Source organism: Cervus elaphus, chromosome 31, assembly GCF_910594005.1.
Source record: "Cervus elaphus chromosome 31, mCerEla1.1, whole genome shotgun sequence".
NCBI classification, from domain to species: domain Eukaryota; kingdom Metazoa; phylum Chordata; class Mammalia; order Artiodactyla; family Cervidae; genus Cervus; species Cervus elaphus.
The window spans coordinates 43,608,440-43,634,825 of NC_057845.1; the positions used below are offsets into that span (position 1 = coordinate 43,608,440).

Genomic DNA, 26,386 nt, shown 5'->3' on the forward strand with positions numbered 1-26,386 from the left:
GATATCTTGGAGCATAACTGTGGATTTGTCAATTTCTCATTACAGTTCTTTCATTTTGCTTCAGATATGTTGAAGCTCTTATTAGGTGCATATTTAGGGCTGTTACGTCATCTTGTTGAATGTCACTTTTATTCATTATGAAATTAACAGTTTGTATCCCTGGAATAAATCCCACTTGATCACAGTGTATGATCTTTTTGTACATGGTTGAGTTCAGTCTGCTAATATTTTGTTGAGGGTTTTTACATCTATGTTCATCAGAGACATTGGCCTCAAATTTTCTATGTGATATCTTTTTTCTTTTTCTGGCTGACTGTGCTGCCTGCAGGGTCTTAGTTCCCTGACCAGGGATCAAACCTGTGACCCCCCCCCCCCCCCCCCCCAATGGAAGAGTGGAATTTTAGCCACTGAACTGCCAGGGAATTCCCTTTTTGTGTGTTGTGTTTGTCTGATTTTGGTATCAGGGTGATGCTGGTCTTATAGAATGAATTTAGGGGACTGTTCCCTCCTTTTCAATTTAAAAGTAATTTAAAAAATTTAAAATTAAAAAGTAGTTTGTGGATAGACATTAGCTCTTTTTTATGTTTGGTAGAATTCCCCTGTAAAACTGACCAGTCCTGGACTTTTGCTGAGAATTTTGATAAGTAATTAAATTTTACTACTGATGATTGGTCTGTTTATCAGTTTCTTCTTGATTCATTCTTGAAAGATTGTACATTTCTAGAAATTTATTTTTCTACTAGGTTTTCCTATTGGCATATAATTGTTTTTGTTTTCTTGCATGTAATTTTTTTAATCTGTGATACTGGTTCTAATTTCTCCTCTTCCATTTCTTTCATTTGGGTTCTGTTTTCTTAAAGAGCCTGGGTAAAGGCTTGTCAATTTTCTTTTCCAAAAGCTAACTCTTGGTGTATTGATTTTTTTTTTTTTTTTTGTCTCTGTTTCATTTTTGATCTTTATTAATTCCTTCTTTCTGCTGACTTTGGGCTTTGTATGTTCTTTTGTAATTCTTTTAGATGTAGGTTGAAATTTTTCTTGCTTCTTCAGGTAGGCCTGTTTTGCTATAAACTACCCTCTCAAAACTGTTTTGCTTGCTGCATCGCATAGATTCTGGAATGTTGTGTTTTTATTTTTATATGTCTAAAGTATTCTTGATTTCCTCTTTGAAAAGACATTTTCCCTTTATATAGGATTCCTACAACAGATAGTAGCAGATGGATTCTAAAGCTTTTGTATTTCATTACTAAATGTGCGTATCGTCTTTTTATTATTATCAGGTCCTCTTGCCTTCTGGTGCATTTGAACACTTGAAAGGAAGTGAATGAAGTAGGCATCTCCTATTAGGAAGTAATATTGTTTGTATTGTTAGAAACTAAGTGGCAACATAGTCTCTGATTTCACCTTGAAGAAAGTGTTATCTGATGGAAATGAACCTTGAACTTGGTCCACTTGCATTGGAAGAACATTGCAATACAGGGCCATCATAAAGGTGCTGACTGTCTCTCCTTCACCCCCTGACTTTCAGTGAGTTAGGCAATGATGCTTTTTTGTGTGAATATTGTGACGTATGCTGTCACATGTTGGACGTCTGTCCCCTGCAGTTTAGGTAAGGCAGTACATTAGCTAATGGAACTGATTCCCTCACAAGCTTGATAACAGATGCGGAAATAAATCAGGGTGTGCCGTCAGTCATGAAAATGTGACTTGACTCTAGCCGAGGTGTTTGAGCTAACAGATAACAGGTGTTGTGTTGGTTACAAATTGATAAATTACTAACATTCCATGTTTTAAAATGACTTAATAGCGGTCATGTTGTGACGTCAGGTGGGTATTTAGGGAAGGACTCCTTGCTGCCCCCAAGGTAGGTCTGTGCACAGTACACTGAGTGGAGAAGGTTTCTGAGTGAATGTCCCGCTGCGCGGGCGCTAGGTTTTGGTTTTGTTTTTGTTTTTAAGTCTCTTATGCTGCTCCCTACGCACTGCTGTATAGGTTTTGGTCGTGAGTGGGTTTGATGAAAGCCAAGAGGTGGAAAGGGAAGAGATGTGTCCCGTGATGTCTGCACTGACTGAATACATTGCCGGGGCAGCAGGCCTGATACGGGCTCTCACCGTTTATGCTGTACGCCTTCGTGTCAGAGTCCTGTCAGATTACCTTCACTTCTTGAGTGGAGACTGGAGGGTAAGTAAAGGGTAGCTGTGGAAGAAAATTCACTTTGGGGATAAAGTGGTCTTGTTAAAATCAGGAAGTAGAAAACTTGGCCCCAGATCTACAGTCAAATTACTAAAACACATACATGTGAGAACATTACCTCCTGTTCAGTGATTACTTGGTAGCTAGTTCATAATTCACCAAATGAGTATGAATCTGGAAGAATGGAATACGGTGGGCAAGGGGCAGTGTTGTGATCTGAGCTCTTTTTGACATAATTTTTCAAATGTATTCCTTTGTGTGCTGTTAATACCCTGTCTGTAGGATCAAAGTTTCTCACTCAAAACAAAAACCATGCCATCTGTAAAAAAACTCATTGTTTTTCACCCCGTTACTGAAAGGAGTCATTTCTACTCCTTAATTATTATCTTTCAGTTTCTTTTCAGATCCTTGAAGCCATATTCTCCCCCTCACCATTCTAGTGACACTTCTGTGTCAGGTTACTGGTGATCTCTTTGCAGACCTGTCCATTTGGCCTCTTGAAATGCAACACCATCAACCTGACCTTGGTCTTACCGTCTCTCTGACCACTTTTTCATTGCCGTCTGTGTCCCTTAGATGTTAATGTTTCCCAATTTTAGTACTTTTTGTGCTGGTGTAATCTCCTTTACATACATGGTCTATTCAAGACCACGCGCTGGTAATCCTCAAATGTAGTTTTACTCTTGGTGTCTCCTCACCAGTTTAAAAAAAACAGCTTCATTTTGTTGGACTCAACTTCAACTTGGATGACTTATTTTCAGCTCAGACTAACATCCCTTCACTTAGTTTTCCATGTTGTTTTGTGGTGTCCTCATCTTCCAGAAAGTTCGTGACCTAAATCTTCATTATTACGCGAGGCTTGGCGGAAGGTATTACTGGCTGTGTTTCCATGCTATAGTGTATATAACTTTATATAATTTTATGGCACCAAAACTTTGTGCCATAAAAGGGGCTCAGTGCTGGAGCTCCTTGAGCCACCTGATCGGTTTCTCGGTTAAGTGTTGAGTTGAAGTGAATTCATTCCTACAGTTTGTACTTGGACATGACATGTGCAGGTTTTCTGGTGAAATAACTTCATATTCTGGAGTGGTTCCCTTATTAAGGGATTCTAATTTGGGACGATCCAGGACATAGGGTAGCTTCATATAATTTAGAACTGGATCAGACCTTCATTTACTTAAGATCACACAGCCAGTGGAAAGCTGTAGAACCAAAGTCACCAGATGCTCAGGCCAATAATACTTCTACTTGCAGTATGCTGTTGCCCAGAATAGACACTGTAATCCTCTAAACTCATGAAAGTTAAGCTTGAGATGAAGTCATAAAAGCTAAAAACATGTAGAGATGAGTAGTCCCATTTTCCACAGGTCTCTTTAAAAGTTTCTGCATGCCTTGCAAACAGAGGCACTGATAGCTTTTCTTCCAGACTGTCCTTTCAAAGATGTCTATATAAAGTGAACAGCTTTAGAAGACAGAAACTGTCTTTTCTGGAGCATAAGATTAGACAGGTCTGTTTATAAACCAGCACAATAATAGTAATGTTTCCCGCTGATGTAAAAGTTAGGCAGGTTTTCAAGTGGCCAGTTCATTAAGATTTGGGCTTCCCAAGCTTAGAGTTTCTCAGCTGTGACACAGACCCGCTCCACATGCGACCTCCACCTAGGTTACTCCAGGTCACCTCCATGAGGCGCAGGTGCAAAGCGAACATGAAGCTCAGCTACTTACTTAGCGTGTTCTAAGTAAGGAGATCCATCATCTCTGCCCTAGGGTCTCACATCTTCCGCTAGCATTCATGAAACTACTTAGTAAGTAGGGCACAATCTGACCCTTTCCAGTTCTTGATGTAAAGCAGGTATTCTGAGAATTAAAATTGGGTAATATTTGCTTAATATAGCGGTTTGTGGATAATTTAGACCATGGGTCATCTGTGCAGACGCCCACCTGCTCTATCTGGTCCCCCCTTGCTTTAGTTTCTAGTCCCCCAGATGCTGTCCAGGAGTCTGTTTCAATTGTGGTCTTCCTCCCCTCTATGCCATAGAAATCTTATCTGTCAAACCCTCCCGTGGCCTCTAGGACAGCACTTGCAGATTCATGGTGTATTCCAGTGCTGGCAAAAGAAAAAAAAAACCCAAACTGGAGAAACCGAGTCATGTCCCTGGCCTCTGAAAGGCAGCTGTCATATTTGCCCCCAGCCTCTTCTCACCTTGAACTTCCCTCCTTTGGTTGGCATAGTTCCTGTCCCTTGAGTCCCAGCTGGCAGGAAGGTAGTCTAGAAGGGTCTACTAATACAAGCTCTCAACCCCCAACAGAATTTGTGCACTGTCTCCTTGAAATAAATGAAAACATTAGGAAATAGCATCTTACTTTTGATATTTCTTCTTGGTACTGACAGAGGCGTCTCAATTTTTTTAACCTCATGAAGAACAGGCGTTTGACCTGGTGATTTTACCATGATCACATGGATTTTCCATCACAAATGCCCCATCTCTTGACTAAATCTTCACTCTGCCTGAAATGCCTTTGGCCAAAGTGTAAGTGCATATGAGGTCATGCTGAACTTCGCAGTACTCAAAAATAATTCAATTATAGGCTGCCTTGTACATAATAGCGAAAGAATTGGTTTCCTGCGGCTGTCATAACAAATTGCCACGTATTTAGTGACTTGAAACAACAGAAACTTACTTTCTCGTAGTTCTGAAGGCCAGAAGTCCAAAATCAGCCTCACTGGACTGAAGTCAGGGTGTCAGCGGGACCACGCTCTGCTCTAGGGCAGAATCCACTCTTGCGCTTTGAGCTCCTGGTGGCTGCCAGCATTCCTTGGCCCGGGGCCACAGCACTCTGATCTGTTGTCATGCTGTCTTCTCTTCTGTCTGAAACCGCTTTTACAAAGACACTTGTAACTGTATCTGGGCTCCACCTAGATAACCCAGGATATTTTCCCAATCATGAGATTAACTGAATAACACCCGTAAGTCCATTTTTGCCCTATAAGGTAACACAGGTTCCAGGGATCACATGAATATCTTCTGGAAGACCACTATTCATTCTATCACTGTGTGTAAAGCCTTAAAAATAGACCAAGTTAATAACATTCAGAAAAAAAAAAAAGCATTCAGAAAACTAAGATCATGGCATCTGGTCCCATCACTTCATGGCAAATAGATGGGGAAACAGTGGAAACAATGAGAGACTTTATTTTTTTGGGCTCCAAAATCACTGCAGATGGTGACTGCAGCCATGAAATTAAAAGACACTTACTCCTTGGAAGGAAAGTTAGGACCAACCTAGACAGCATATTAAAAAGCAGAGACATTACTTTGCCAACAAAGGTCCGTCTAGTCAAGGAAATGGTTTTTCCAGTGGTCATGTATGGGTGTGAGAGTTGGACTATAAAGAAAGCTGAGAGCCGAAGAAGTGATGCTTTTGAACTGTGGTGTTGGAGAGGACTCTTGAGAGTCCCTTGGTCTGCAAGGAGATCCAACCAGTCCATCCTAAAGGAGATCACTCCTGGGTGTTCACTGGAAGGACTGATGCTGAAGCTGAAACTCCAGTACTTGGGCCACCTCGTGCAAAGAGCTGACTCATTTGAAAAAACCCTGATGCTGGGAAAGATTGAGGGCAGAAGGAGAAGGGGACGACAGAGGATGAGATGGTTGGATGGCATCACCGACTCAATGGACATGAGTTTGGGTAAACTCCGGGAATTGGTGATGGACAGGGAGGCCTGCCGTGCTGCAGCTCATGGGGTCACAAAGAGTTGGACACGACTATATGACTGAACTGACTGAACTGTTCAGTTTTACAGAGAATTAAAGGTAGGGTTGATTAGTTATTAGCTCTCCCATTACCATCACCATTCCCATATTGTTTCTTTATAAATACAAAGACCATATAACTCAATTTACCCAGGACAGTCTTGAGTAATTACTACTTTCATTATTACGCAAAAATTTTTTGGGTAATTATACAGTCTTCCTGTTTATAAACAGCCTTAAGAAGATGACAATTAGTTGAGCTCTCCTGGGAAAAACGACTACTTACAATGTGAATTTCCATCTACCTGAATTGTGTTATAAAGCCAAAGCTGCTTAGTACTGCACTGAGATCTCTTACTTATTCATACCACAAATACCTAAGGATGGTAGGATTTTTCAGACTACAAGTGGCTGAAGACTGATCAAAGCTTACTGGTGGGGGGAAAAAAAAAAGCCCTCACTGGTGAAACCAGTTTGAGGATCAGCCGAGTCACGGGGCTCAGGTCTGCCTGGTAACCGTCCAGGCTGTTGGGCAGTGCAAGCAAGGTGAAGGTGGGCGAGCAGGCTGGCTCCACGGGCTGTCCCTTAGAGCTTTTGCTTCACCGGGAGGAAGAACGGGAAACTCCCATCTTTAATACCCCAAACTTACTGTGTTTCATAATCAAACATGTCCAATATGTCAAAGTTAGCTTGAACCCACAAGAGAATGACTGAATTTACCGAATACTATGGCAAATGAATAAACTGCCTATCCTTCTATTTAAAGAATAGATTGAAAAGCTTGAATGTAATATTTATTTGGTGAATTTACATGTGAGGTCATTTACAAAAGAAAAGATACAGACAGGTGCAGCTTTCAGCGCAGTTTCAAATATTTTTCAGAACAGGCAATATCCATGAGGACCTGGAATGATCGTATCGAATGGTACATGCTTGTTTCCTCTGTGTGTTTTCTACCAAACCCCAAGGGGTAGGAAGAGAGAAGAAAATATCAGTGTTAATGTAAATACAGCCATGCAAATAAAAACTTTTAAGCCAGAGGTTGTTCAGAGATGTAGAGCATTTCTGTATTCAGGGGTTATTACAGTAGGTGCTTAATTTAAAAACTACAGTGTGGAGCTCTCCCACTGTCCATTATCCAAGCCATCTTAAGTTACGTTCACTGCCCCCACCAGTTAGTTAGAGGCCTCTCAATATTTTCCAGACTCTGACTTTGGAAGGGAGTCATTTCTAGTAGCTTCTAAAAAGACAGCATTTTTGACAAAATCTTTTTGGTTTCAATAGGATAAAGCACCTTTTTAAAGAGGGGTAAAATGCTCATTTACTTCCAAAAATGTAAACTCTAATTAGATAACACTTCCAGAAAAGTACAACCGACAGCTTGCTCTTTTACTCGACTCAGACCTAAGGAAACCTCTTCCCACCCTGAGTATCTCAAACCACCATAAGTATCTCAAAGCAGGACATTCTGTAAGAACACCCCACCCCCCACCAGAAAAATCCAGCATGTAAGAAAAGGATGATCTATCAGAGTGACATGTTGAAAAAACAAAGTGATTGCTAAGGAAGAGGGTGAGGTAAAGGTAAAATGAATAAAACAAAAACCTGTCATCAGTATCCCCAGTACAGACCTGGACAAGCTTAAAGACCAAAGTTAGTTCAAAACTAAAATATAGGCCACATGTCCTCAGCATCTTTGAAAATACTGGCTCAAAATCCCTTAAGTACACACAGCCGTAGTTAAGAAGCATTAAACTCGTCACTTCAGGAAATACTATGCTTCTAGACATGAAACTTTCATCCTTTTTGAACTGTTAGCCACAGTTTCTTCACTAGAAATTTTAAGCTAATTACTTATTACATTTCATCTTTATATATATATAACCAATCTTTGTTTTCTTTAAAAAGTACACTATTAAATAGTAGTACCTATTAAATAGGAGAAAATAACCATCGGCAATTATAAACACATTTCCATTTCATCTTACCTCATGCCTGGTCTGCTCTCCCTCTAATAAAGTCTTCTGCACATACATCAACTAGAATATCTTGCTTCTGCATGATTTACTGTGTGAAAAAGAGCTATTGTAGACTTTAAGAATGGTGTACATTATCTATTAGAGTTGAAGGGGGTCAAAAGATTTAAGCGTTGCCACCGTGTCTAACATTCTGCAGAATCAGAGGCATTGTGCATGCTGACAGTGGTTTAAAGGGTCTCAATTTTGCTGCCGTAAAAACAAAATCCCCACTTAAGCTTTGTTTCCTTCAGAGGAATCAACTGAAAGGGATTAACCAAATCTAAAAGAATCCTATTTTACAGCACGTACTATGTTAATTAAAAAACCAACATGCTGTAAAACTGTAGAATATTCATATATATACACATACACACACACAAAGACAAAATCAACCAGCACATATTCACCCTCCCACCCCCTCAGAAAAAAAGTCAAATCAACAAATCAAAGTTTTTATTTGCATGGCCAATTGTCATCTGTACTCTTTGCAACTTTATTTTCATATCCCTTTAACAGGTTCTAAGCTCTTGTTGCACAGGGAATAGAAGCTGCCACACCGCAAGCTTTCTTCAACAGCCACTCCCACAACACCTAAACATGAGACAGCTGTAACAAAGGACAACAGCACAAATGGAAACACGAAGTCCCACCATTCAACACAGTTCACAACAGTGTCTTCAGGGTTCAGTTGAAGAGGGGTAAACTTCTAAAAAGAGGGTCATTTTCCTTCCCCCATATTTTATAATGTTGGTGGTTTTAATCCATATTTCTTTGCAACTTCTGTCTGGGCATGGGCAGCATCACAAAGTGAGTATAAATGAGCCATCTCCATTTCTGATTTGGCCAGGTTAATAGCTTTGTTGAACATGTCAATGGCTTTCTCCATGTTTCCTCTAAAAGAAAAACAAAACCAAAAGTTACATGGAGCTGACCTTTAAGTTTCAACCATGATACTAATAAAATGCTTCTTTATAACAAGATGATGCCCGTCATATAGAAAACAATGGATGTTAGCTACTGTTCCAATACAGGCTCCCCTGGTGGCTCAGAGGGAGAGAATCTGCCTGCAATGCGGGAGGCCCGGGCTTGACTGCTGGGTCAGCAGGAAGGGGCACCCCACTCCAGTATGCTTGCCTGGAGGGTCCCATGGACAGAGGAGCCTGGTGGACATGGTCCATGGGGTCACAAAGCGTTGGACATGACTGAATACTATATGTGCTTATATTATGTTACTTGTGGCCTTTTTTTACAGATAAGAATAGTGAGACTAGAAAAATTCAATGACTTATTTATAATCCTAATCACATCTGGTTCCTAAATTCTGCTCATTTCTACTCCATCATTAAGCTCCTTTACAAAGCAGTGATGTAAGCTGAGAGAACATTAAGGGTATTCAGGGGCCTTGCCTTCACAGATCTGTGCAACCCTTACCAGCATTTCGTTAGCCCCCACATCTCTACTCCAGTCACACAGGTCTCCTTGAGTACACTCATGCTAACAATGATCAGATTACTTATTGCTTCTCTGCCTGATTCTAGTCAAATCCTCACCTTTCTAAGGCCCAGTTCAAATACTGACTAGAATATCTTCATGAAAAATATTTTTCCCTTTCCCAGCAGGAATTGGCTGCTCCCTCTCCATTGTTCCCGTAATTCTATCATCACTCTATGCCAAAGGTCTTTTCCAATGAGTTGGCTCTTCCCATCAGGTCACCAAAGTACTGAAGCCTCAGCTTCAGTCCTTCCAATTAATATTCAGGTTTGATCTTCTTTAGGACTGACTGGTTTGATCTCCTTGCAGTCCAAGGGACTCCCAAGAGTCTTCTCTAGCACCACAGTTCAAAAGCACCAGTTCTTCAGCATGCATCCTTTTTTTTGGTCCAACTCTCACATCTTTACATGACTACTGGCAAACCTGTAGCTTTGACTATATCAACCTTTGTTGGCAAAGTGATGTCTGATTTTTAATATGCTGTCTAGGATTGTCATAGTTTTCCTTCCAAGGAGGAAGTGTCTTTTAATTTCATGTCTGCAGTCACTGTCCACAGTGGTTTTGGAGTCCAAGAAAATAAAAACTGTCACTGCTTCCACTTTTTTCCCCTTCTATTTGCCATGAAGTGATGGGACCAGATGCCATGATCTTAGTTTTTTTGAATGTTGAGTTTCAAGTCAGCTTTTTCACTCTCCTCTTTTCCCCTTCATCAAGAGGTTCTTTAGTTCCTCTCTACTTTCTGCCATTAGAGTGGTATCATCTGCATATCTGGGGTTACTGATATTTCTCCTGGGAATCTTGATTCCATCTTGTGATTCATCCAGTCCACCATTTTTCATGATGTATTCCACATATAACAAGCAGGGTGACAATATATAGCCTTGTTATACCAGTCAGTTGTTCCATGTCCGGTTCTAACTGTTCCTTCTTGACCTGCATACAGGATTCTCAGGAGACACGTAAGGTACTCCAGTATTCCCATCTCTTTAAGAATTTTCCATGGTTTGTTGTGATCCACACAGTCAAAGGCTTTAGTGTAGTCAATGAAGCAGAAGTAGATCCTTAATGGACACCTTTCAATTTCCAGAACCAAGTGCAATGCTTGGTAACTATTATCCATTTTTTGAATAAATAGATGAATACGTTTTGTCAAAAAACTAAAATTTACCTCTTACAGTCTGTGACCAGGCTTTATATACTTACTAAGACGCAAGAGCTGTTTTAAAGTAACTAGTATTGGATATGTATACATGCATACATGCCTATAATCTTACATTAAATATTAAGTCCCCACTATAAATATAATGGGCTTCCCTCGTGGCTCAGATGGTGAAGAATCTGCCTGCCATGCAGGAGACCTGCATTTGATCCCAGGGCTGGGAAGATCTCCTGGAGAAGGGAACAGCTACCCACTCCAGTATTCTTGCCTGAAGAATTTCAAGGACAGAGAAGCCTGGAGCGCTACAGTCCATGCGGTCACAAAGAGGTGGACACAACTGAGCAACTAACACACACACACATGACAGGCACACTCTAAGAAGTGAAATGTGCCGCTGGGTGACTGCAGTCAACCTCCTGCTACACATACTGATATGGTGCATGGGACAATTAAAACCTAACAGTTCATGTTCAGATATCAGGTAGACAGAAGATGTGCTGAATCTTACGTTAACCAGAAATTTCACTCATTAACATTTATCTATTTGTTAAGCAGGATTTAGAGTGGATTTCTTCAAGTACAATTCAAACACAATTCATCAAACTCCATAAATCAGGGGTCCTTAACCCAGGCTCTATGAACAACTTAAGTGCAGAGAGTTTCCATATATGCATTATTCTAGGAAAAGTCCACATCTTTGCTCAAAAGATTAGGAACTACTACCCAATCATATTCTAGCATAGGAATGTTTTATTCACATTAACTGGAAATTAAGAAATAACTTAATATTTATATGCAACTGTTAGAATGGTTCAAAAGAATCACAAAAATTTTCATCAGCCTATATATACACACACGCACACACACATATATTCTGCTTCCTCTGGAGCTGAGAGAGAAGAGGACTCCAGAAGTGACTGAATGTTATTAAGACAACTCCTACTGGTTCCTGACAAGTGATGGTGGGAAGATCAGCTACTTTCGGCATCAGTGAAATATGGGTTCATCTCCTCTTTCTACTACTGGCTCACAATGTCACCTTATTAATTTAACCAGTCTAGGAATACAAAGATGGGCACAGTAAAGGACAGAAATGGTATGGACCTAACAGAAGCAGAAGATATTAAGAAGAGGTGGCAAGAATACACAGGAAAACTATACAAAAAAGACCTTTATGACCCAGATAAGCACGATGGTGTGATCACTCACCTAGAGCCAAACATCCTGGAGTGTGAAGTCAAGTAGGCCTTAAGAAGCATCACTACAAACAAAGGTAGTGGGAGTGATGGAATTCCAGTTGAGCTATTTCAAATCCTGAAAGATCTTACTGTGAAAGTGCTGCACTCAATATGCCAGCAAATTTGGAAAACTCAGCAGTGGCCACAGGACTGGAAAAGGTCAGTTTTCATTCCAATCTCAAAGAAAGGCAATGCCAAAGAATGCTCAAACTACCGCACAACTGTACTCATCTCACACATGAGTAAAGTAATGCTCAAAATTCTCCAAGCCATGCTTCAACAGTACGTGAACCGTGAACTTCCAGATGTCCAAGCTGGATTAAGAAAAGTCAGAGGAACCAGAGATCAAATCGCCAACATCCGTTGGATCACTGAAAAAGCTAGAGAGTTCCAGAAAAACATCTACTTCTGCTTTATTTACTATGCCAAAGCCTTTGACTGTGTGGATCACAACAAACTGTGGAAAATTCTTCAAGAGAGGGGAATACCAGACCACCTTACCTGCCTCCTGAGAAATCTGTATTCAGGTCAGGAAGCAACAGAACTGGACATGGAACAACAGACTGGTTCCAAACCGGGAAAGGAGCACATCAAGGTTGTATATTGTCACCCTACTTGTTTAACTTATATGCAGAGTACACCATGAGAAACAGTGGGCTGGATGAAGCACAAGCTGGAATCAAGATTGCTGGGAGAAATATCAATAACCTCAGATATGCAGATGACACCACCCTTATGGCAGAAAGCTAAGAACTAAAGAGCCTCCTGATGAAAGTGAAAGAGGAGAGTGAAAAGTTGACTTAAAACTCAACATTCAGAGAACTAAGACCATGGCATCTGGTTCCATCACTTCATGGCAGATAGATGGGGAAAAGGTGGAAACAGTGGCTGACTTTGTTTTCTTGGGCTCCAAAATCACTGCAGATGGTGACTGTAGCCATGAAATTAAAAGAGGCTTGCTCCTTGGAAGGAAAGTTATGACCAACCTAGACAGCATATTAAAAAACAGAGACATTACTTTGCCAACAAAGGTCCATCTAGTCAAAGATGTGGTTTTTTCCAGTAGTCATGTATGGATATGAGAGTTGATCTATAAAGCTGAGTGCCAAAGAATTGATGCTTTTGAACTGTGGTGTTGGAGAAGACTCTTGAGAGTCCCTTGGACTGCAAGGAGATCCAACCAGTCCATCTTAAAGGAAATCAGTCCTGATTATTCATTGGAAGGACTGATGCTGAAGGTGAAACTCCAATACTTGGCCACCTGATATGAAGAACTGACTCATTTGAAAAGACCCTGATGGTGGGAAAGATTGAAGGTGGGAGAAGGGGACGACAGAGGATGAGATGGTTGGATGGCTTCACTGACTCAATGGACATGAGTTCGAGTAAACTCTGGGAGTTGGTGACAGACAGGGAGGTCTGGCATGCTGCAGTTCATGGGGCCGCAAAGAGTTGGACACGACTGAGCAACTGAACTGACTGACTGAGGAATCAGTTTCTATACTCTTCAATTAAATTGAGGACCATATAATCTCAACCTTTATAAAGACAGATAAAAATCAACTGAAATATTTGGAAAGCACCTAAAGTTCAGTACCTGGCCTAGAGTACATACTCAAATGGATGACAATACCAGTGTCAAGATGGCATACTACATTAAAGTCTATGGCATACACAGGTGTCATCTGTTAATGGTGAATCTCAAGTGCAACTCTGGATAAACATTTACAGAAATGAAGAAGTTATGAAAAAGTCAGAACTGCAAAAATCTCACCCAACTCCCTGATTTGAAAGAAAACTTGAGGGTTCAGAGGTGATGGTGCAAGTTGCTCCACCACTTGGCTGAAGCAAGATCTATGTCTTTGGGCAATGTGGCGCCAAGCCTTATGCTACAGAGCACTGCCTACGTACAGTGCAGACATTTCCCCTCCAACAGAAATGATACAGGTGACAGGAGGCACAACCATACAACAACTATTAAAGAAAAATCAAGGTTCCCTTTTAATGCATATGCTTGACTTAAACAACTTTTATAAGTTTGATTTTTAAATTGAAAAAATATGAAACCAAGCAAATCAAAGTTGTATAGTTTCAAGGGAATCGTGCCTCCAAAGGCATGTTAAGACTTAAAAATTCAATGAATAATGACAATAAGCTATATATAATGAAAAAAACAAAAGTAAATATCTGCGTAGCTTCCCTAACTTTCCTAACTTTCCTAAGGACAGACTATAGAAGTTACCTTTGGAAAAAAAAAAAAGAAGTTACCTTTGTACTTCAATAGTTCCCATGGTTTCATATGCAAAATCACATTTATTGTCAATTTCAATAGCCTTGCTGATAAGCTCCAAGCCTTTATCCAGATCTTGCTTCCACTGAAGTTGAAGTAAACTGCAAATACAAAACAGCAGTCAGATGTGACCATGGCCCAGTATCAATTCTGCTCTCAATGAATTTTATTTCAATTAATTAGGAAAAACAAAATCTAAAACAGTACAGAATCAGCACCAAATCAGTTTTTTCTCCCTCAACTTATAGTGGTTTGTAGTCTAAATTCCCTATTATGAAGTCTAAATTCCTTATTATAATGGTCTAGGGTCTATTATTATCTTGCTTTGCACAGCTTAATGTTTTAATTTGTATAATTTAAGTGAAGTTTTACAAATGATAAGTATACTGGAACAGGAAAAACCTATTTATGTGTCTCTTATTTTGATACAAGTAATATTTGACAGGATGTTCAGAACTGAAATCCTTAAGCTAGAGTGCAAGTAGCACATTTAGTAATTATTATATAATAATGAAATATTATTAAAAAAATAAAAGTTAAAAAAAAAGTAACAGTGGAGCATTCATAGCAATGAAGAAATTTTTCAATTTCAGTTAGCTCACTGACTCTACCACAATCAAGTGAGCAAAACAAATCCATTTTATTACTATGCAAGCAATTTAGCTTTTTTACTGGAACAAACAGACCCCAAAAATACATACCCTTTATGAACATATGTTGTGGCATTATCTGGTTCCAAATTAATACATTTATCATACATTTCATCAGCTTTGCCAAACTGCTGTTGATCTGTTAATGCCTATGTGAAGAGATACTTCAGTTAAATTTAGGTAACTGTATCCCTAAGGAGTTAAAACTATGTTGCTTATTAATCATTAAAAGTTACTTCATTTAATTATTCATTACCAAATTACTGTTTTGGGGTGACTGTTGTTTAGTTGCTCAGTCGGGTCTGACTCTTTTGCAACTCCATGAACTGTAGCCCGCCAGGCTCTCTGTCCATGGAATTTTCCAGGCAAGAATACTGGAGTGGGTAGCCATTCCCTTCTCCAGAGGATCTTCCTGACCCAGGGAGTCTCCTATGTCTCCTGCATTGGCAGATGGATTCTCTACCACTGATGCCACCTGGGAAGTCCTGTTTAGGGGATTAAACTTAATTAAAAATGTTAACCTTAAAACCAATACTTATTTGGAAAGATAAATTCAGGTAGGTATGTTAACGGTTATCAAAGTCAATCCTTAAAAATAACTGGTGAAAGAAAAAAAGCTACAGTCAACTTTTAAGGCAAATCCCATGGCAGAAATGGAAGGCTTGGTTATGTGGAGACCAGACCATGTTCAAACTGTAACTCTGAGAGTGAGCTGACATCTAAGCTCAAGCTTCTGAGTTCAAAGCAAAAAGTCACACTATGTAACTAAAATATAACTCTCTCTAAATATATATAAATTAAAAGTTGCAAACATCAGAAGAGGGACCAAAAGATAGAAATTTAGTGCAAACAAACTTATAATAGTGCTAGTGCTGGTAAGACAATGCTCAAGGAAGGCAAAACCTACTTTGACGGTAACACAGGATGCAGAAATATACAATTATGAAACCTCTGCTAAACAGTTGTTCCTAATGTTGGTTTCTTTAAAAGCTAGTCAGTGGCCTTTGCTCTTTTAGCTGCTTATAGAAATCTGAACCAAAAAAGCCCTTCTGAATTTCATTTCAGTGATGAAGATGGTTACCTTCTGGTTTGTTTCGAATTAAATATAAGGCCTAAATCCAAGTGTACTATTCAGTACATACTTCATTAAATTATGTGTGTTTCTCTCACTTTAATTTCTGTACATGCTATAAAATTTTATATATTATAGTATTCAGATGACCATTATATCTACTACTGTGGGCAAGAATCCCTTAGAAGAAATGGAGTAGCCATCACAGTCAACAAGAGTCTGAAATGCAGTACTTGGATGCAATCTCAAAAGTGAAAGAATGATCTCTGCTTGTTTCCAAGGCAAACCATTCTATATCATGGTAATCCAAGTCTATGCCCCAACCAGTAATGCTGAAGAAGCTGAAGTTGAACGGTTCTATGAATACCTAAAAGGCCTTTTAGAACTAACACCCAAAAAAGATTCCCTTTCCATTATAGGGAACTGGAATGCAAAAGTAGGAAGTCAAGAAACACCTGGGGTAACAGGCAAACTTGGCCTTGGAGTACAGAATGAAGCAGCGCAAAGGCTAATAGAGTTTTGCCAAGAGAACGCACTGGTCATAGCAAACACCCTCTTCCAACAACTCAGGAGAAGACTCTACACATGGACATCACCAGATGGCCAACACTGAAATCAGATTGATTATATTCTTTGCAGCCAAAGATGGAGAAGCTCTATACAGTCAGCAAACACAAGACTGGGAGCTGACTGTGCCTCAGATCATGAAATCCTTATTGCCAAATTCAGACTTAAATTGAAGAAAGTAGGGAAAACCACTAGACCATTCAGGTATGACCTAAATCAAATCCCTTATGATTATACAGTGGAAGGGAGAAATAGATTTAAGGGACTAGATCTAATAGACACAGTGCCTGATGAACTATGGACGGAGGTGTGTGACATTGTACAGGAGACAGGGATCAAGATCATCCCCAAGAAAAGGAAATGCAAAAAAGCAAAATGGCTGTCTGAGGAGGCCTTACAAATAGCTGTGAAAAGAAGAGAAGCAAAAAGCAAAGGAGAAAAGGAAAGATATACTCATTTGAATGCAGAGTTCCAAAGAATAGCAACGAGAGAAAAGAAAGCCTTCCTCAGTGATCAATGCAAAGAAATAGAGGAAAACAATAGAATGGGAAAGACTAGAGATCTCTTCAAGAAAATTAGAGATATCAAGGGAACATTTCATGCAAAGATATCTTGGGCTCAATAAAGGACAGAGATGGTATAGACCTAACAGAAGCAGAAGGTATTAAGAAGAGGTGGCAAGAATACACAGAAGAACTACACAAAAAATATCTTCATGACCCAGATAATCACGATGGTGTGATCACTCACCTAGAGCCAGACATCCTGCAATGCAAAGTTAAGTGGGCCTTGGGAAGCATAACTATGAACAAAGCTAGTGGAGGTGATGGAATTCCAGTTGAGCTATTTCAAATCCTGAAAGATCTTACTGTGAAAGTGCTGCACTCAATATGCCAGCAAATTTGGAAAACTCAGCAGTGGCCACAGGACTGGAAAAGGTCAGTTTTCATTCCAATCTCTAAGAAAGGCAATGCCAAAGAATGCTCAAACTACCGCACAATTGCACTCATCTCACACGCTAGTAAAGTAATGCTCAAAATTCTCCAAGTCAGGCTTCAACAGTACATGAACTGTGAACTTCCAGATGTTCAACCTGATTTTAGAAAAGGCAGAGGAACCAGAGATAAAACTGACAATATCCGCGGGATCATCGAAAAAGCAAGAGAGTTCCAGAAAAACATCTATTTCTGCTTTATTGACTACACCAAAGCCTTTGACTGTGTGGATCACAATAAACTGTGGAAAATTCTGAAAGAGATGGGAATACCAGACCACCTGACCCACCTCTTGAGAAACCTGTATGCAGGGCAGGAAGCAACAGTTAGAACTGGACGTGGAACAACAGACTGGCTCCAAATAGGGAAAGGACTACGTCAAGGCTGTATATTGTCACCCTGCTTATTTAACTTATATGCAGAGTACATCATCAGACACGCTGGGCTGGAGGAAGCACAAGCTGTAATCAAGATTTCCGGGAGAAATATAAATAACCTCAGATATGCAGATGACACCACCCTTAAGGCAGAAAGTGAACTAAAAATCCTCTTGAAAGTGAAAGAGGAGAGTGAAAAAGTTGGCTTAAAGCTCAATTCAGAAAACTAAGATCATGGCATCTTGTCCTATCACTTCATGGCAGATAGATTGGGAAAAGGTGGAAACAGTGGCTGACTTTGTTTTCTTGGGCTCCAAAATCACTGCAGATGGTGGCCACAGCCATGAAACTAAAAGAGGCTTACTCCTTGGAAGGAAAGTTATGACCAACATAAGACAGCATATTAAAAAACAGAGACATTACTTTGCCAACAAAGGTCTGTCTAGTCAAGATTATGGCTTTTCCAGTAATCATGTATGGATGTGAGAACTGGACAGTGAAGAAAGCTGAGTGCCAAAGAATTGATGCTTCTAAACTGTGGTGTTGGAGAAGACTCTTGAGAGTCCCTTGGACTGTAAGGAGATCCAACCAGTCCGTCCTAAAGCAGATCAGTCCTGAGTGTTCATTGGAAAGTCTGATGTTAAAACTGAAACTCCAGTACTTCAGCCACCTGATGCGAAGAGCTGACTCATTTGAAAAGACCCTGATGCTGGGAAAGATTGACGGCAGGAGGACAAGGTGATGACAGAGGATGAGATGGTTGGATGGCATCACTGACTCGATGGACATAGGTTTGGGTAGACTCTGGGAATTGGTGTTGGACAAGGAGGCCTGGTGTGCTGTGGTCCATGGGGTCACAAAGAGTTGGACACGACTGAGCAACTGAACTGAACTGATAGTACATGCTTTCACAATTAATTAAGACAGCATGCAGCCAGCAACCAATGTATCATTTTTTTAATTGTCATTCTGTCTAGGAATTAAAGACTGAATATTCAGATAAGATTTCAAACTGAGGTTAAAGAATTCCTGGGTTGTACTTTATATCCCAGAATTTCAATCCTTATGCAGGGGTATGTAGGACTTTTACAGAATAGATCCAACAGAAATCAGTCTTCTCACAGTCCCTCTCAATAATCCCTGAAAAAGAAAATTTTACCCCTGTGGAAATCTTCTTATAACTTGACCTATGATAGCATGAAGGAAATCAGAAACAAGACAATAAACCTTAAGGATGTCTGAAGGTAGGAGTCTACCATGGGTGGTCATTTCTAAGTGCTTCCTGTTTCTGTGATGTTTGGGGGGATAAGGAAGAAGGAGGGACAAATTTCTTTAGGCTAAAAAATAAAAAGAAAAGACAAAATACATAGAATTTTGAGATGGCTGGGTTTTGAGATACCATAAGCAGCTTTTAACTTAAGAGTAAGTAACAGTCATTCAGATATCATTTAGTTAGAGGGAAAACTCTTTAACTGTGGGTATAAGAAGCTAATCATTTTCATCTAAATGGATGGTTTAAAGTTAATAAACTTTTAAAGAGTTCAAACTATGATTAAAAGTGAAAATAATGCAAATTGAAATCCAATTTTCCATAGTTTCAATCCTAAATCAAGGAAAGCTTCAAGAATTTTGGACAAATCATAGATTAAAATGAGCTGTTATAGACTAACCATTTAAAAGACAGTAATCAAATAGAAAGAAAACTGTTTCCAAGGACATTTTCCCCACCAATTGCATACAGTAAATTTTCCTAAAGTAATTAACTTTTAATAAATCCAATCCAAATGAAAACATGAGGGAAATGCTCTATTAAAGCTTCCCCAGGTTACAAGCTTAGGGCCACAGTTTTCAAATTATCTAACACAGAAAGGAAGCCCTGTTGAGGTGATTCAGGACCATCCTGGGAACCAGGAACAAAGCCGTTTGCTTCCACAAAAGCTGCAACAGGAGCACTGTTTTCTGATTTCCACTCTAGGATTCAGGATGTAAATGCACTTCTTTACAGAAGAACTGGCAACTGAAAAAATACGAAAAATGACATTTACCTGGGCATATAATGCGTAGCCTTCAGCACACTTTGGAAATTTCTTTATGACCTCTTCAAAACCTTTCATAGCTGCTTGGATTTGTGAAGAATTGTTTCCTGTATATGCCTGGCGATACTGTGTAAAAAATCAAAATAGAAAAAAAAAAAAAATCAAAATAGGCCTGTCAAATCAAGAACTCAAAAACTCAGGAAATGTTAACATATTATAATGGTCACACAAAATTACATAAATATTTCCAGAAAAGCAGGTAATTTGCTAACATAATTTGCTGCATCTAAAACGGTTCCACAGGAATATCTGCAGAGCAGGGATTCAAAGGCTATGTACAATTAGGGCTTCATCGCCACTATACAATTTCCAGATGCTCAATAACCTAGAAGACAGACTAATTTGAAGTTAACTTTGCATATAAATAGGGGAATATTAAACTCAATGAAATTTATTATCATTTTACTAAAAGCATGATAGTATCCTTCATCTGATAACATTTTCACTTGTTTGTAAACTGACTTTTTTCTTTAAAAGGAAAATACTTTTAGGACTCAGGCTATGGGGCTAATTGGAAATATCTCATCTCATTAGAAATGGTCTTATTTTACCTGGTTTTCAACTCTGTGTTTCTGAATAGCTCTACAAAGGTGAAATGAGAGGTGTGTTATATGGTGTCATGTTTGCCAAGTTATTTCCTCGAAATGCTTTTGTTCTTTGCACTGGCTTATGGTAAAGAGTAGGGAGAAGAGTGCTCTTTAGGGGGCACATAAAATCAGGGACAAACATCTATCAAGATGAACCAAATAAAGAACCCAGAGAAGTACTGCAGCAGTACCTCAAGTAACATACACACTTCTATTTCTTTAAGCTGACATGTTTTTCTCCCTGTTTGTCACAGATTGAAGGAAAAAACAGAAGATTTTGTAGACAATGAGATACTCATTTTTGTTAACAATGGGAAATACTGATGTTTAGGAAAATACAAAAGAAAATAGAACCTACCAAAGCAAAACATTTCTGAGCTTGTGCCAGAGCAGACTCAGGTCTTAATCTAATACATTCGTCAAAATCTGCTACTGCTTCTTCAACTTGATCAAGCAGTATTTTCAGCTAAGGAAAAAAAGTATGCAAATAAGCGCAGTTCAAAACAAAAACTACACCAGTTAAGCATGTACCGTGACTTTTAGCACAATCAGCAAAAAGCTAAGCATGGAATTATTAATATAGAATTATTTTCTAGAAACAGTGAATTAGAAAATCTTATAATTTTAAAAGAAAGGTGCTAAAACAGAACTAGTGTTCAATTTTTTAAAAAAGCACTATAAACCTACCAGTTTTTAATCACTCTTAAATGATTTTTCTTCTAGAATATGAAGTATCTCTGTACTTTCAAACTTAAAGGAGGGATCAATCAAGCATTAAATAATTACATTTCATATTAATCTTAAGATACACCCACTAAGGATCAAAATATCAAGAATTTTAAGGTTATCTCGATACTTCTTAAGATGCTCCAGACAGAAATATTAGGTAAAATTTTCCATTAGAAAGGACTTGAACTTTTCTGTTATTATATGGATTAGTCCATACTTTCCACTCTAATGCACTCCAAGAAGCCACATCACACAAACAGATTTATAAAGCCATGTTTTTCCAGATGAGGCTGAAATTGGGAACTGTTTTCTTCACTATGAATTTTTACTAAAAACCAAATATGCATAGAATTATAAAACTATTCAGAAGAGATTTTTTGTGATACTGTCTAGATAGCTCAGGTTAATAATTCCTTACAAGATGCCTACAAAAATCATTCTGTTGATTCTAAGCGTTAACTCAAAATGCTCACTACAAGTTTTTTTTTTTTAATTTGTCACTAAGCTTTTAATGCTTTACTCATTGAAAACCTATGAAGGAGAAATGCCTAAAAACCAAACTTGAACTGGCAAGCCAACACTTGCAGCCTTCCTCTTCCCTCTCTCTCTTTAACAAGTAAATATCAGGACAAAAGTTCAACATAGAACTAAATAAATGTCAACCCAAACTAAACCACCCTGATACTTTGTTCACAGCTATCATAAGTGATATAAGAAAACTTTAAGACATTCTCAAAAATGCTATCCAATCCCTCAAGGATCAGAATGCCTTAAGAAAATTAATTTACCTGTCCTCGGTGGTGATAAACATCTGCATTCTGAGGATCGATGTCGGCAGCCATGTTAAAATCCTGAGTAGACAACAAAGGCTGCTGCTGTTGCATGTACATGCTGCCTCTTTTGATGAGCGCATTTGCTCGAAGCTATATACCCAAAATGAGGAAAGATTCATCATTACTTTTTATTCTAATTTAGTTTTTTTTTTTTTTAAATAATGGCTTTCTTGAGACATAGTTCACATACTGTAAGAGTCATTTTTAGTATATGACTAAAAATGCTGTGCAACCAGTCACCACTAGAAATGTTTCCACTGCTCCCAAAAGAAACCTCAAACACATTAGCAGGCACTCTCTATTTCACCTCTAATTCTCAGTCCCTGGAAACCACCATTCTATCTTCTATTTCTACGGATTTGTATATTCCACACATTTCACACAAATGGAATCGTAAACTATGTTGCCTTTCTGTGTCTGTCTTCTTTCACAAACAGCAGGTCTTCAAGGTTCATCTAAGTTCTAATATGTACTTCATTCTATTTTAGGGGCTGAATAATATTCCATTGTATAGATAAATCAGTCTATTTCTAAATAGACGATTTCTAAATCAGTCTATTTCTCTCTTCACCAGCTGGTGGACATTTGAGTTGCTTCCACTTTTTGGCTCTTATGAATAATGCTACTAAGAACATTCATGTACAAGTTTTTGTCTTGACATAAATTCTCATAGGTATATACCTAAGAGAGTAACTTCTGGAGTCACATGGTAACTCTAGAAACCACCCTCCACTAATTTCCAAAGGGATTTTACCATTTTACATTCCTATTATCAATATGTGAGAGTTCCAATTTTTTCCACATCGATATCAATACTTTCAACTGTCCAAATTTCTGATTATGCCATTCTAGTGGGTATAAAGTTATACCTCATTGTGATTTTGATTCACATTTCCCTAAGGGCTAATGATGCTGAGTATATTTTCTTGTTCTTATTAGTCATTTGTACATATTCTTTGGAAAAATATCTACTCAGATCCTTTCCTATTTTTAAATTAGGCTATCTTTTTATTGTTGCCTTATAAAGATGATTTAATATTGTCTGCATACAAGCTCATTATCAGATATATGACCTGTGAATATTTTCTCCCATTCTGTGGAATAAGTCCCCCCCACCATCACTTTGTCATTTGTGTTGCTGGTGTCACACCTAAGGAACCACTGCTTAATTTAAAGTACTGAAGATTTCCTCCTTATGTTTTTTCCTGAGTTTTATAGTTTTGGCTCTTACATTCAGGTCTCTGATCCATTTTGAGCTCATTTTTGTACATGGCATGGTAAGTACATTACTACCTGCCATTATAACAAAGTCATGATTAGGAAATAAGAAATAAGATTCTTCTCCAAATTTTTTTTCAAGGCAAAAGTACACAAATGTCCTCAATGAAACAAATAAGAATGCCCCCATGGTAATAACAAAAAACAGAACATATCTGTAATTATCAGGAAATAAAGAATTATTACAAGGCTATCTTCAACGTGAAAATCTCATTTTGAAAAGGACTTTTAACAAATACTTAGTTTAAATTACTTTTGTTTACAAGAAGTTAAGATAAAATTTGCTAGCAAATACTTAAGTCTTGAAAACAGCTTTCATTTTCCACAAAATACATGAATGATTCTTTTGGAGGTGAAGGAAGCTAGAGTTTACTTAATTCAGTGAGGAAAAAGAGATGTTAATCAACCAACAGTACTTTGGTGGCCAACCTCTGTTCTTATTATGCTGAAACAGAGGGCTCATATAATTTAACAGATCCCTACCAAAGCTCAATTATGAAAACAACTGCATATACACAAGAACACTTTGAAAATGAAAAGCTGTTCCAACCACACAACTGCAAAAACTTTTGGTATGTTTCTATATTACAATATATTTTTAGATGTTGTTTTTTTCCTCATGTAAACAAACTCTTTCAGAATACATTAAATGTGCTTACTTTTTATTAAATGCATTGTCTATTCTTTACTACATATTGCATGTTATTTGTAGTGTTATGACATATTGCAAGTTATTTATATTATCTATAGCATTGCTACATCACCCTTATTCCTACCCAAATATAGTCCAATACAGTAGGCAGAAGCTGTCTAGGGAAGCTGAAGCCAAAAGATGCTGTAGAAAAAACAATCCTTTCTTAGTTAAAGGTAACTATCACTGATATCTCTGTTTTAGTTTCACCACACCAATCCAATCATTGTTAGGTGCACTTCCTTCCAAAACAAAAAATAAGTCTTTTGGAGAATGGCAACTGAAATGCCAAAAATTCTGCAAAACATACCTAAAAGCCTCATTTTTATTATTAATTTTTTTCACATGCACACACACAGAGTTTTAAAAGTACCTTCACATTAGCTTCTTGCAAGCTGATGACCTGATCTAAATCTGGTTTGGCCGCGTTGGCATTGCCAATAAGCAGGTAGAAAGTAGCTCGTAGTAACAATGCTTCTGCCATGTATTTTCCTTGAGCATCTATTTCTTTTGAGCATTCACTTATGATTTTATCATAGTTTTCTTCTTCCATATACTGTTTGGCCTTTAAGTATCCAGAACTGAAAATAAAATGAACAGAGGAAATTACAAATTTTATCATTTATTACTAATAAAATGAGCATAAAAAATTACTAAGAAAGGATCAAATGCTGAACCTTGCCACACTCAGTATACCTGAGGTAAACAAGTGTCCTTTCCCCCTTAACAAGTTAACCAGCCAGGGCAGGACTGGAGGTGGGGGTGGGGGTGCGTGTGGGGGTAGCACCTTAGGGTTTTTGATGTAGACTGGGATCTTCTTGCTGCCTTGGAGACAGGGTTTTAAAAAGGAAAACAGCAGAGAAAATGGCAGAAACCTAGGGTTATTATTGTCCAGGCTTCAACATTTAGACACATGAAACAGTAAGCCAATGACAGACTGAAATGCAACACAGGAAAGGATCCTGTCTTATTCACCTTCTTATCTGCGGCACACGGATGGCACTCAGCAGTTACTTTATGACGAACAGAAAGAGCAGAGAGAGAAAGTCATCAAGTGAGTCGGGGGTCACAGAACCCAAGAGAAGAGGTGTGACCTGAGTTGTACTTTGTAAACATTACTCCAGCTGTGTTGTGAAAAATGAACATTAAGGGAGCAAGAACTTAAGCAAAGGGAATAGCTTAAAGGCTCTCATCTAAAGTTGTGCTATTTCACCTAGAAGAACAGACCTAAAATGAATAAGTGGGACTATCAAAGAAGCAGACTGTAGCCCACTAGGTTCCTCTGTCCATGGAATTCACAGGCAAGAACACTGGAGTGGGTTGCCATTTCCTACTCCAGGGGATCTTCCCAACCCAACAATCGAACCCAGGTCTCCTACATTGCGGGGAGTTTCTTTATAATCTGAGCTATCAGGGAAGCCCATCACTTTCAGAATGAGTAGGTGGGAATATCAAAGCAGCAGACTCTTCCATCAAATAGGACTTAAAGAAAACACCCTTCTCTTACTTTTTTAAAAAGCAGTGACCACAATATCATCACCTGTCTAGGATGATTTTATTGAGAACACTTGTAGAAGGGAGTTTTTGAACTGAAAAAGAAAATTACACTAGACGGTCTTTAAGGGGTCTCACAAATATAAGGCACATTACATAAGAAACAATATAAGGCACATTATGTAAGGAAATCATGTTTTCTTATTTCATTTGCTACCTATTCTGAATAGAGAGAATTGGCAAGTGACTTAAAAGTTATGTCAGTCAAAACTTAGAAACCCTGTGCTAACCTTTCCCATAATTAACATTCTAATACTCCTGCACTCTGTTTTACTCCTCAGGTCACCAGGGTTAAGACAAAATAATTAGATCGGAAGTAATAATGGTTCCTATTTACTGAGAACCTAAGTTCTAGATGCTTACAAACATGACCTGTAAACCTCACAATAAGCCTCAAAGGTAATTATTATCTCTCCATTCAAAAATTGATAAAGCTAAGGCTCAGAGTAAAGTAGAATTTAAAAACTCAGGACCAACTCCAGTTAGTGTTCTGGTGAGAGAGAGTTATGTCCAACCACCTCCCCATGTAGCTTTTAGAATAATGGTATTAAAACTTCATTGTCATTTTTCTGGGATAAGGAGTACTTCCTAATCAGAAGAGGCAATTATTGGCATCATCCTTAACATTTACTTCCCATCTACAATTTTCTTAAAGAGATTGTTCATCAACTAACACAAATCAGAACATCTTGGCACAATTATGCATAGTATCCTCCCTTAAAAGGTGGCCAATAATGGCAGAAAAATTGAGAGATACAAACCACAAGCAGTCTTTTCCCTTAAATATCCCAATATGCTATAGAAGCAAAATTACGC

At 38.5% G+C, this 26,386-nt stretch overlaps 1 protein-coding gene across 1 annotated transcript in view; it reads right to left on the reverse strand.

Annotated features, from left to right (window-relative positions):
• Positions 1–8,401: 8,401 nt before the first annotated feature.
• Positions 8,402–26,386, reverse strand: part of TOMM70 (translocase of outer mitochondrial membrane 70) — a 33,764-nt gene continuing 15,779 nt past the window's right edge. Inside the window, exons 6-12 of the mRNA XM_043892697.1 lie at positions 24,390–24,597; positions 22,003–22,137; positions 20,844–20,951; positions 19,848–19,964; positions 14,843–14,940; positions 14,120–14,242; positions 8,402–8,856 (exon numbers count right to left, since the gene is read on the reverse strand). Of these exons, the coding sequence (XP_043748632.1) occupies positions 8,703–8,856; positions 14,120–14,242; positions 14,843–14,940; positions 19,848–19,964; positions 20,844–20,951; positions 22,003–22,137; positions 24,390–24,597 (943 nt within the window). The 3' untranslated portion in view covers positions 8,402–8,702. The remainder of the gene's footprint in view (positions 8,857–14,119; positions 14,243–14,842; positions 14,941–19,847; positions 19,965–20,843; positions 20,952–22,002; positions 22,138–24,389; positions 24,598–26,386) is intronic.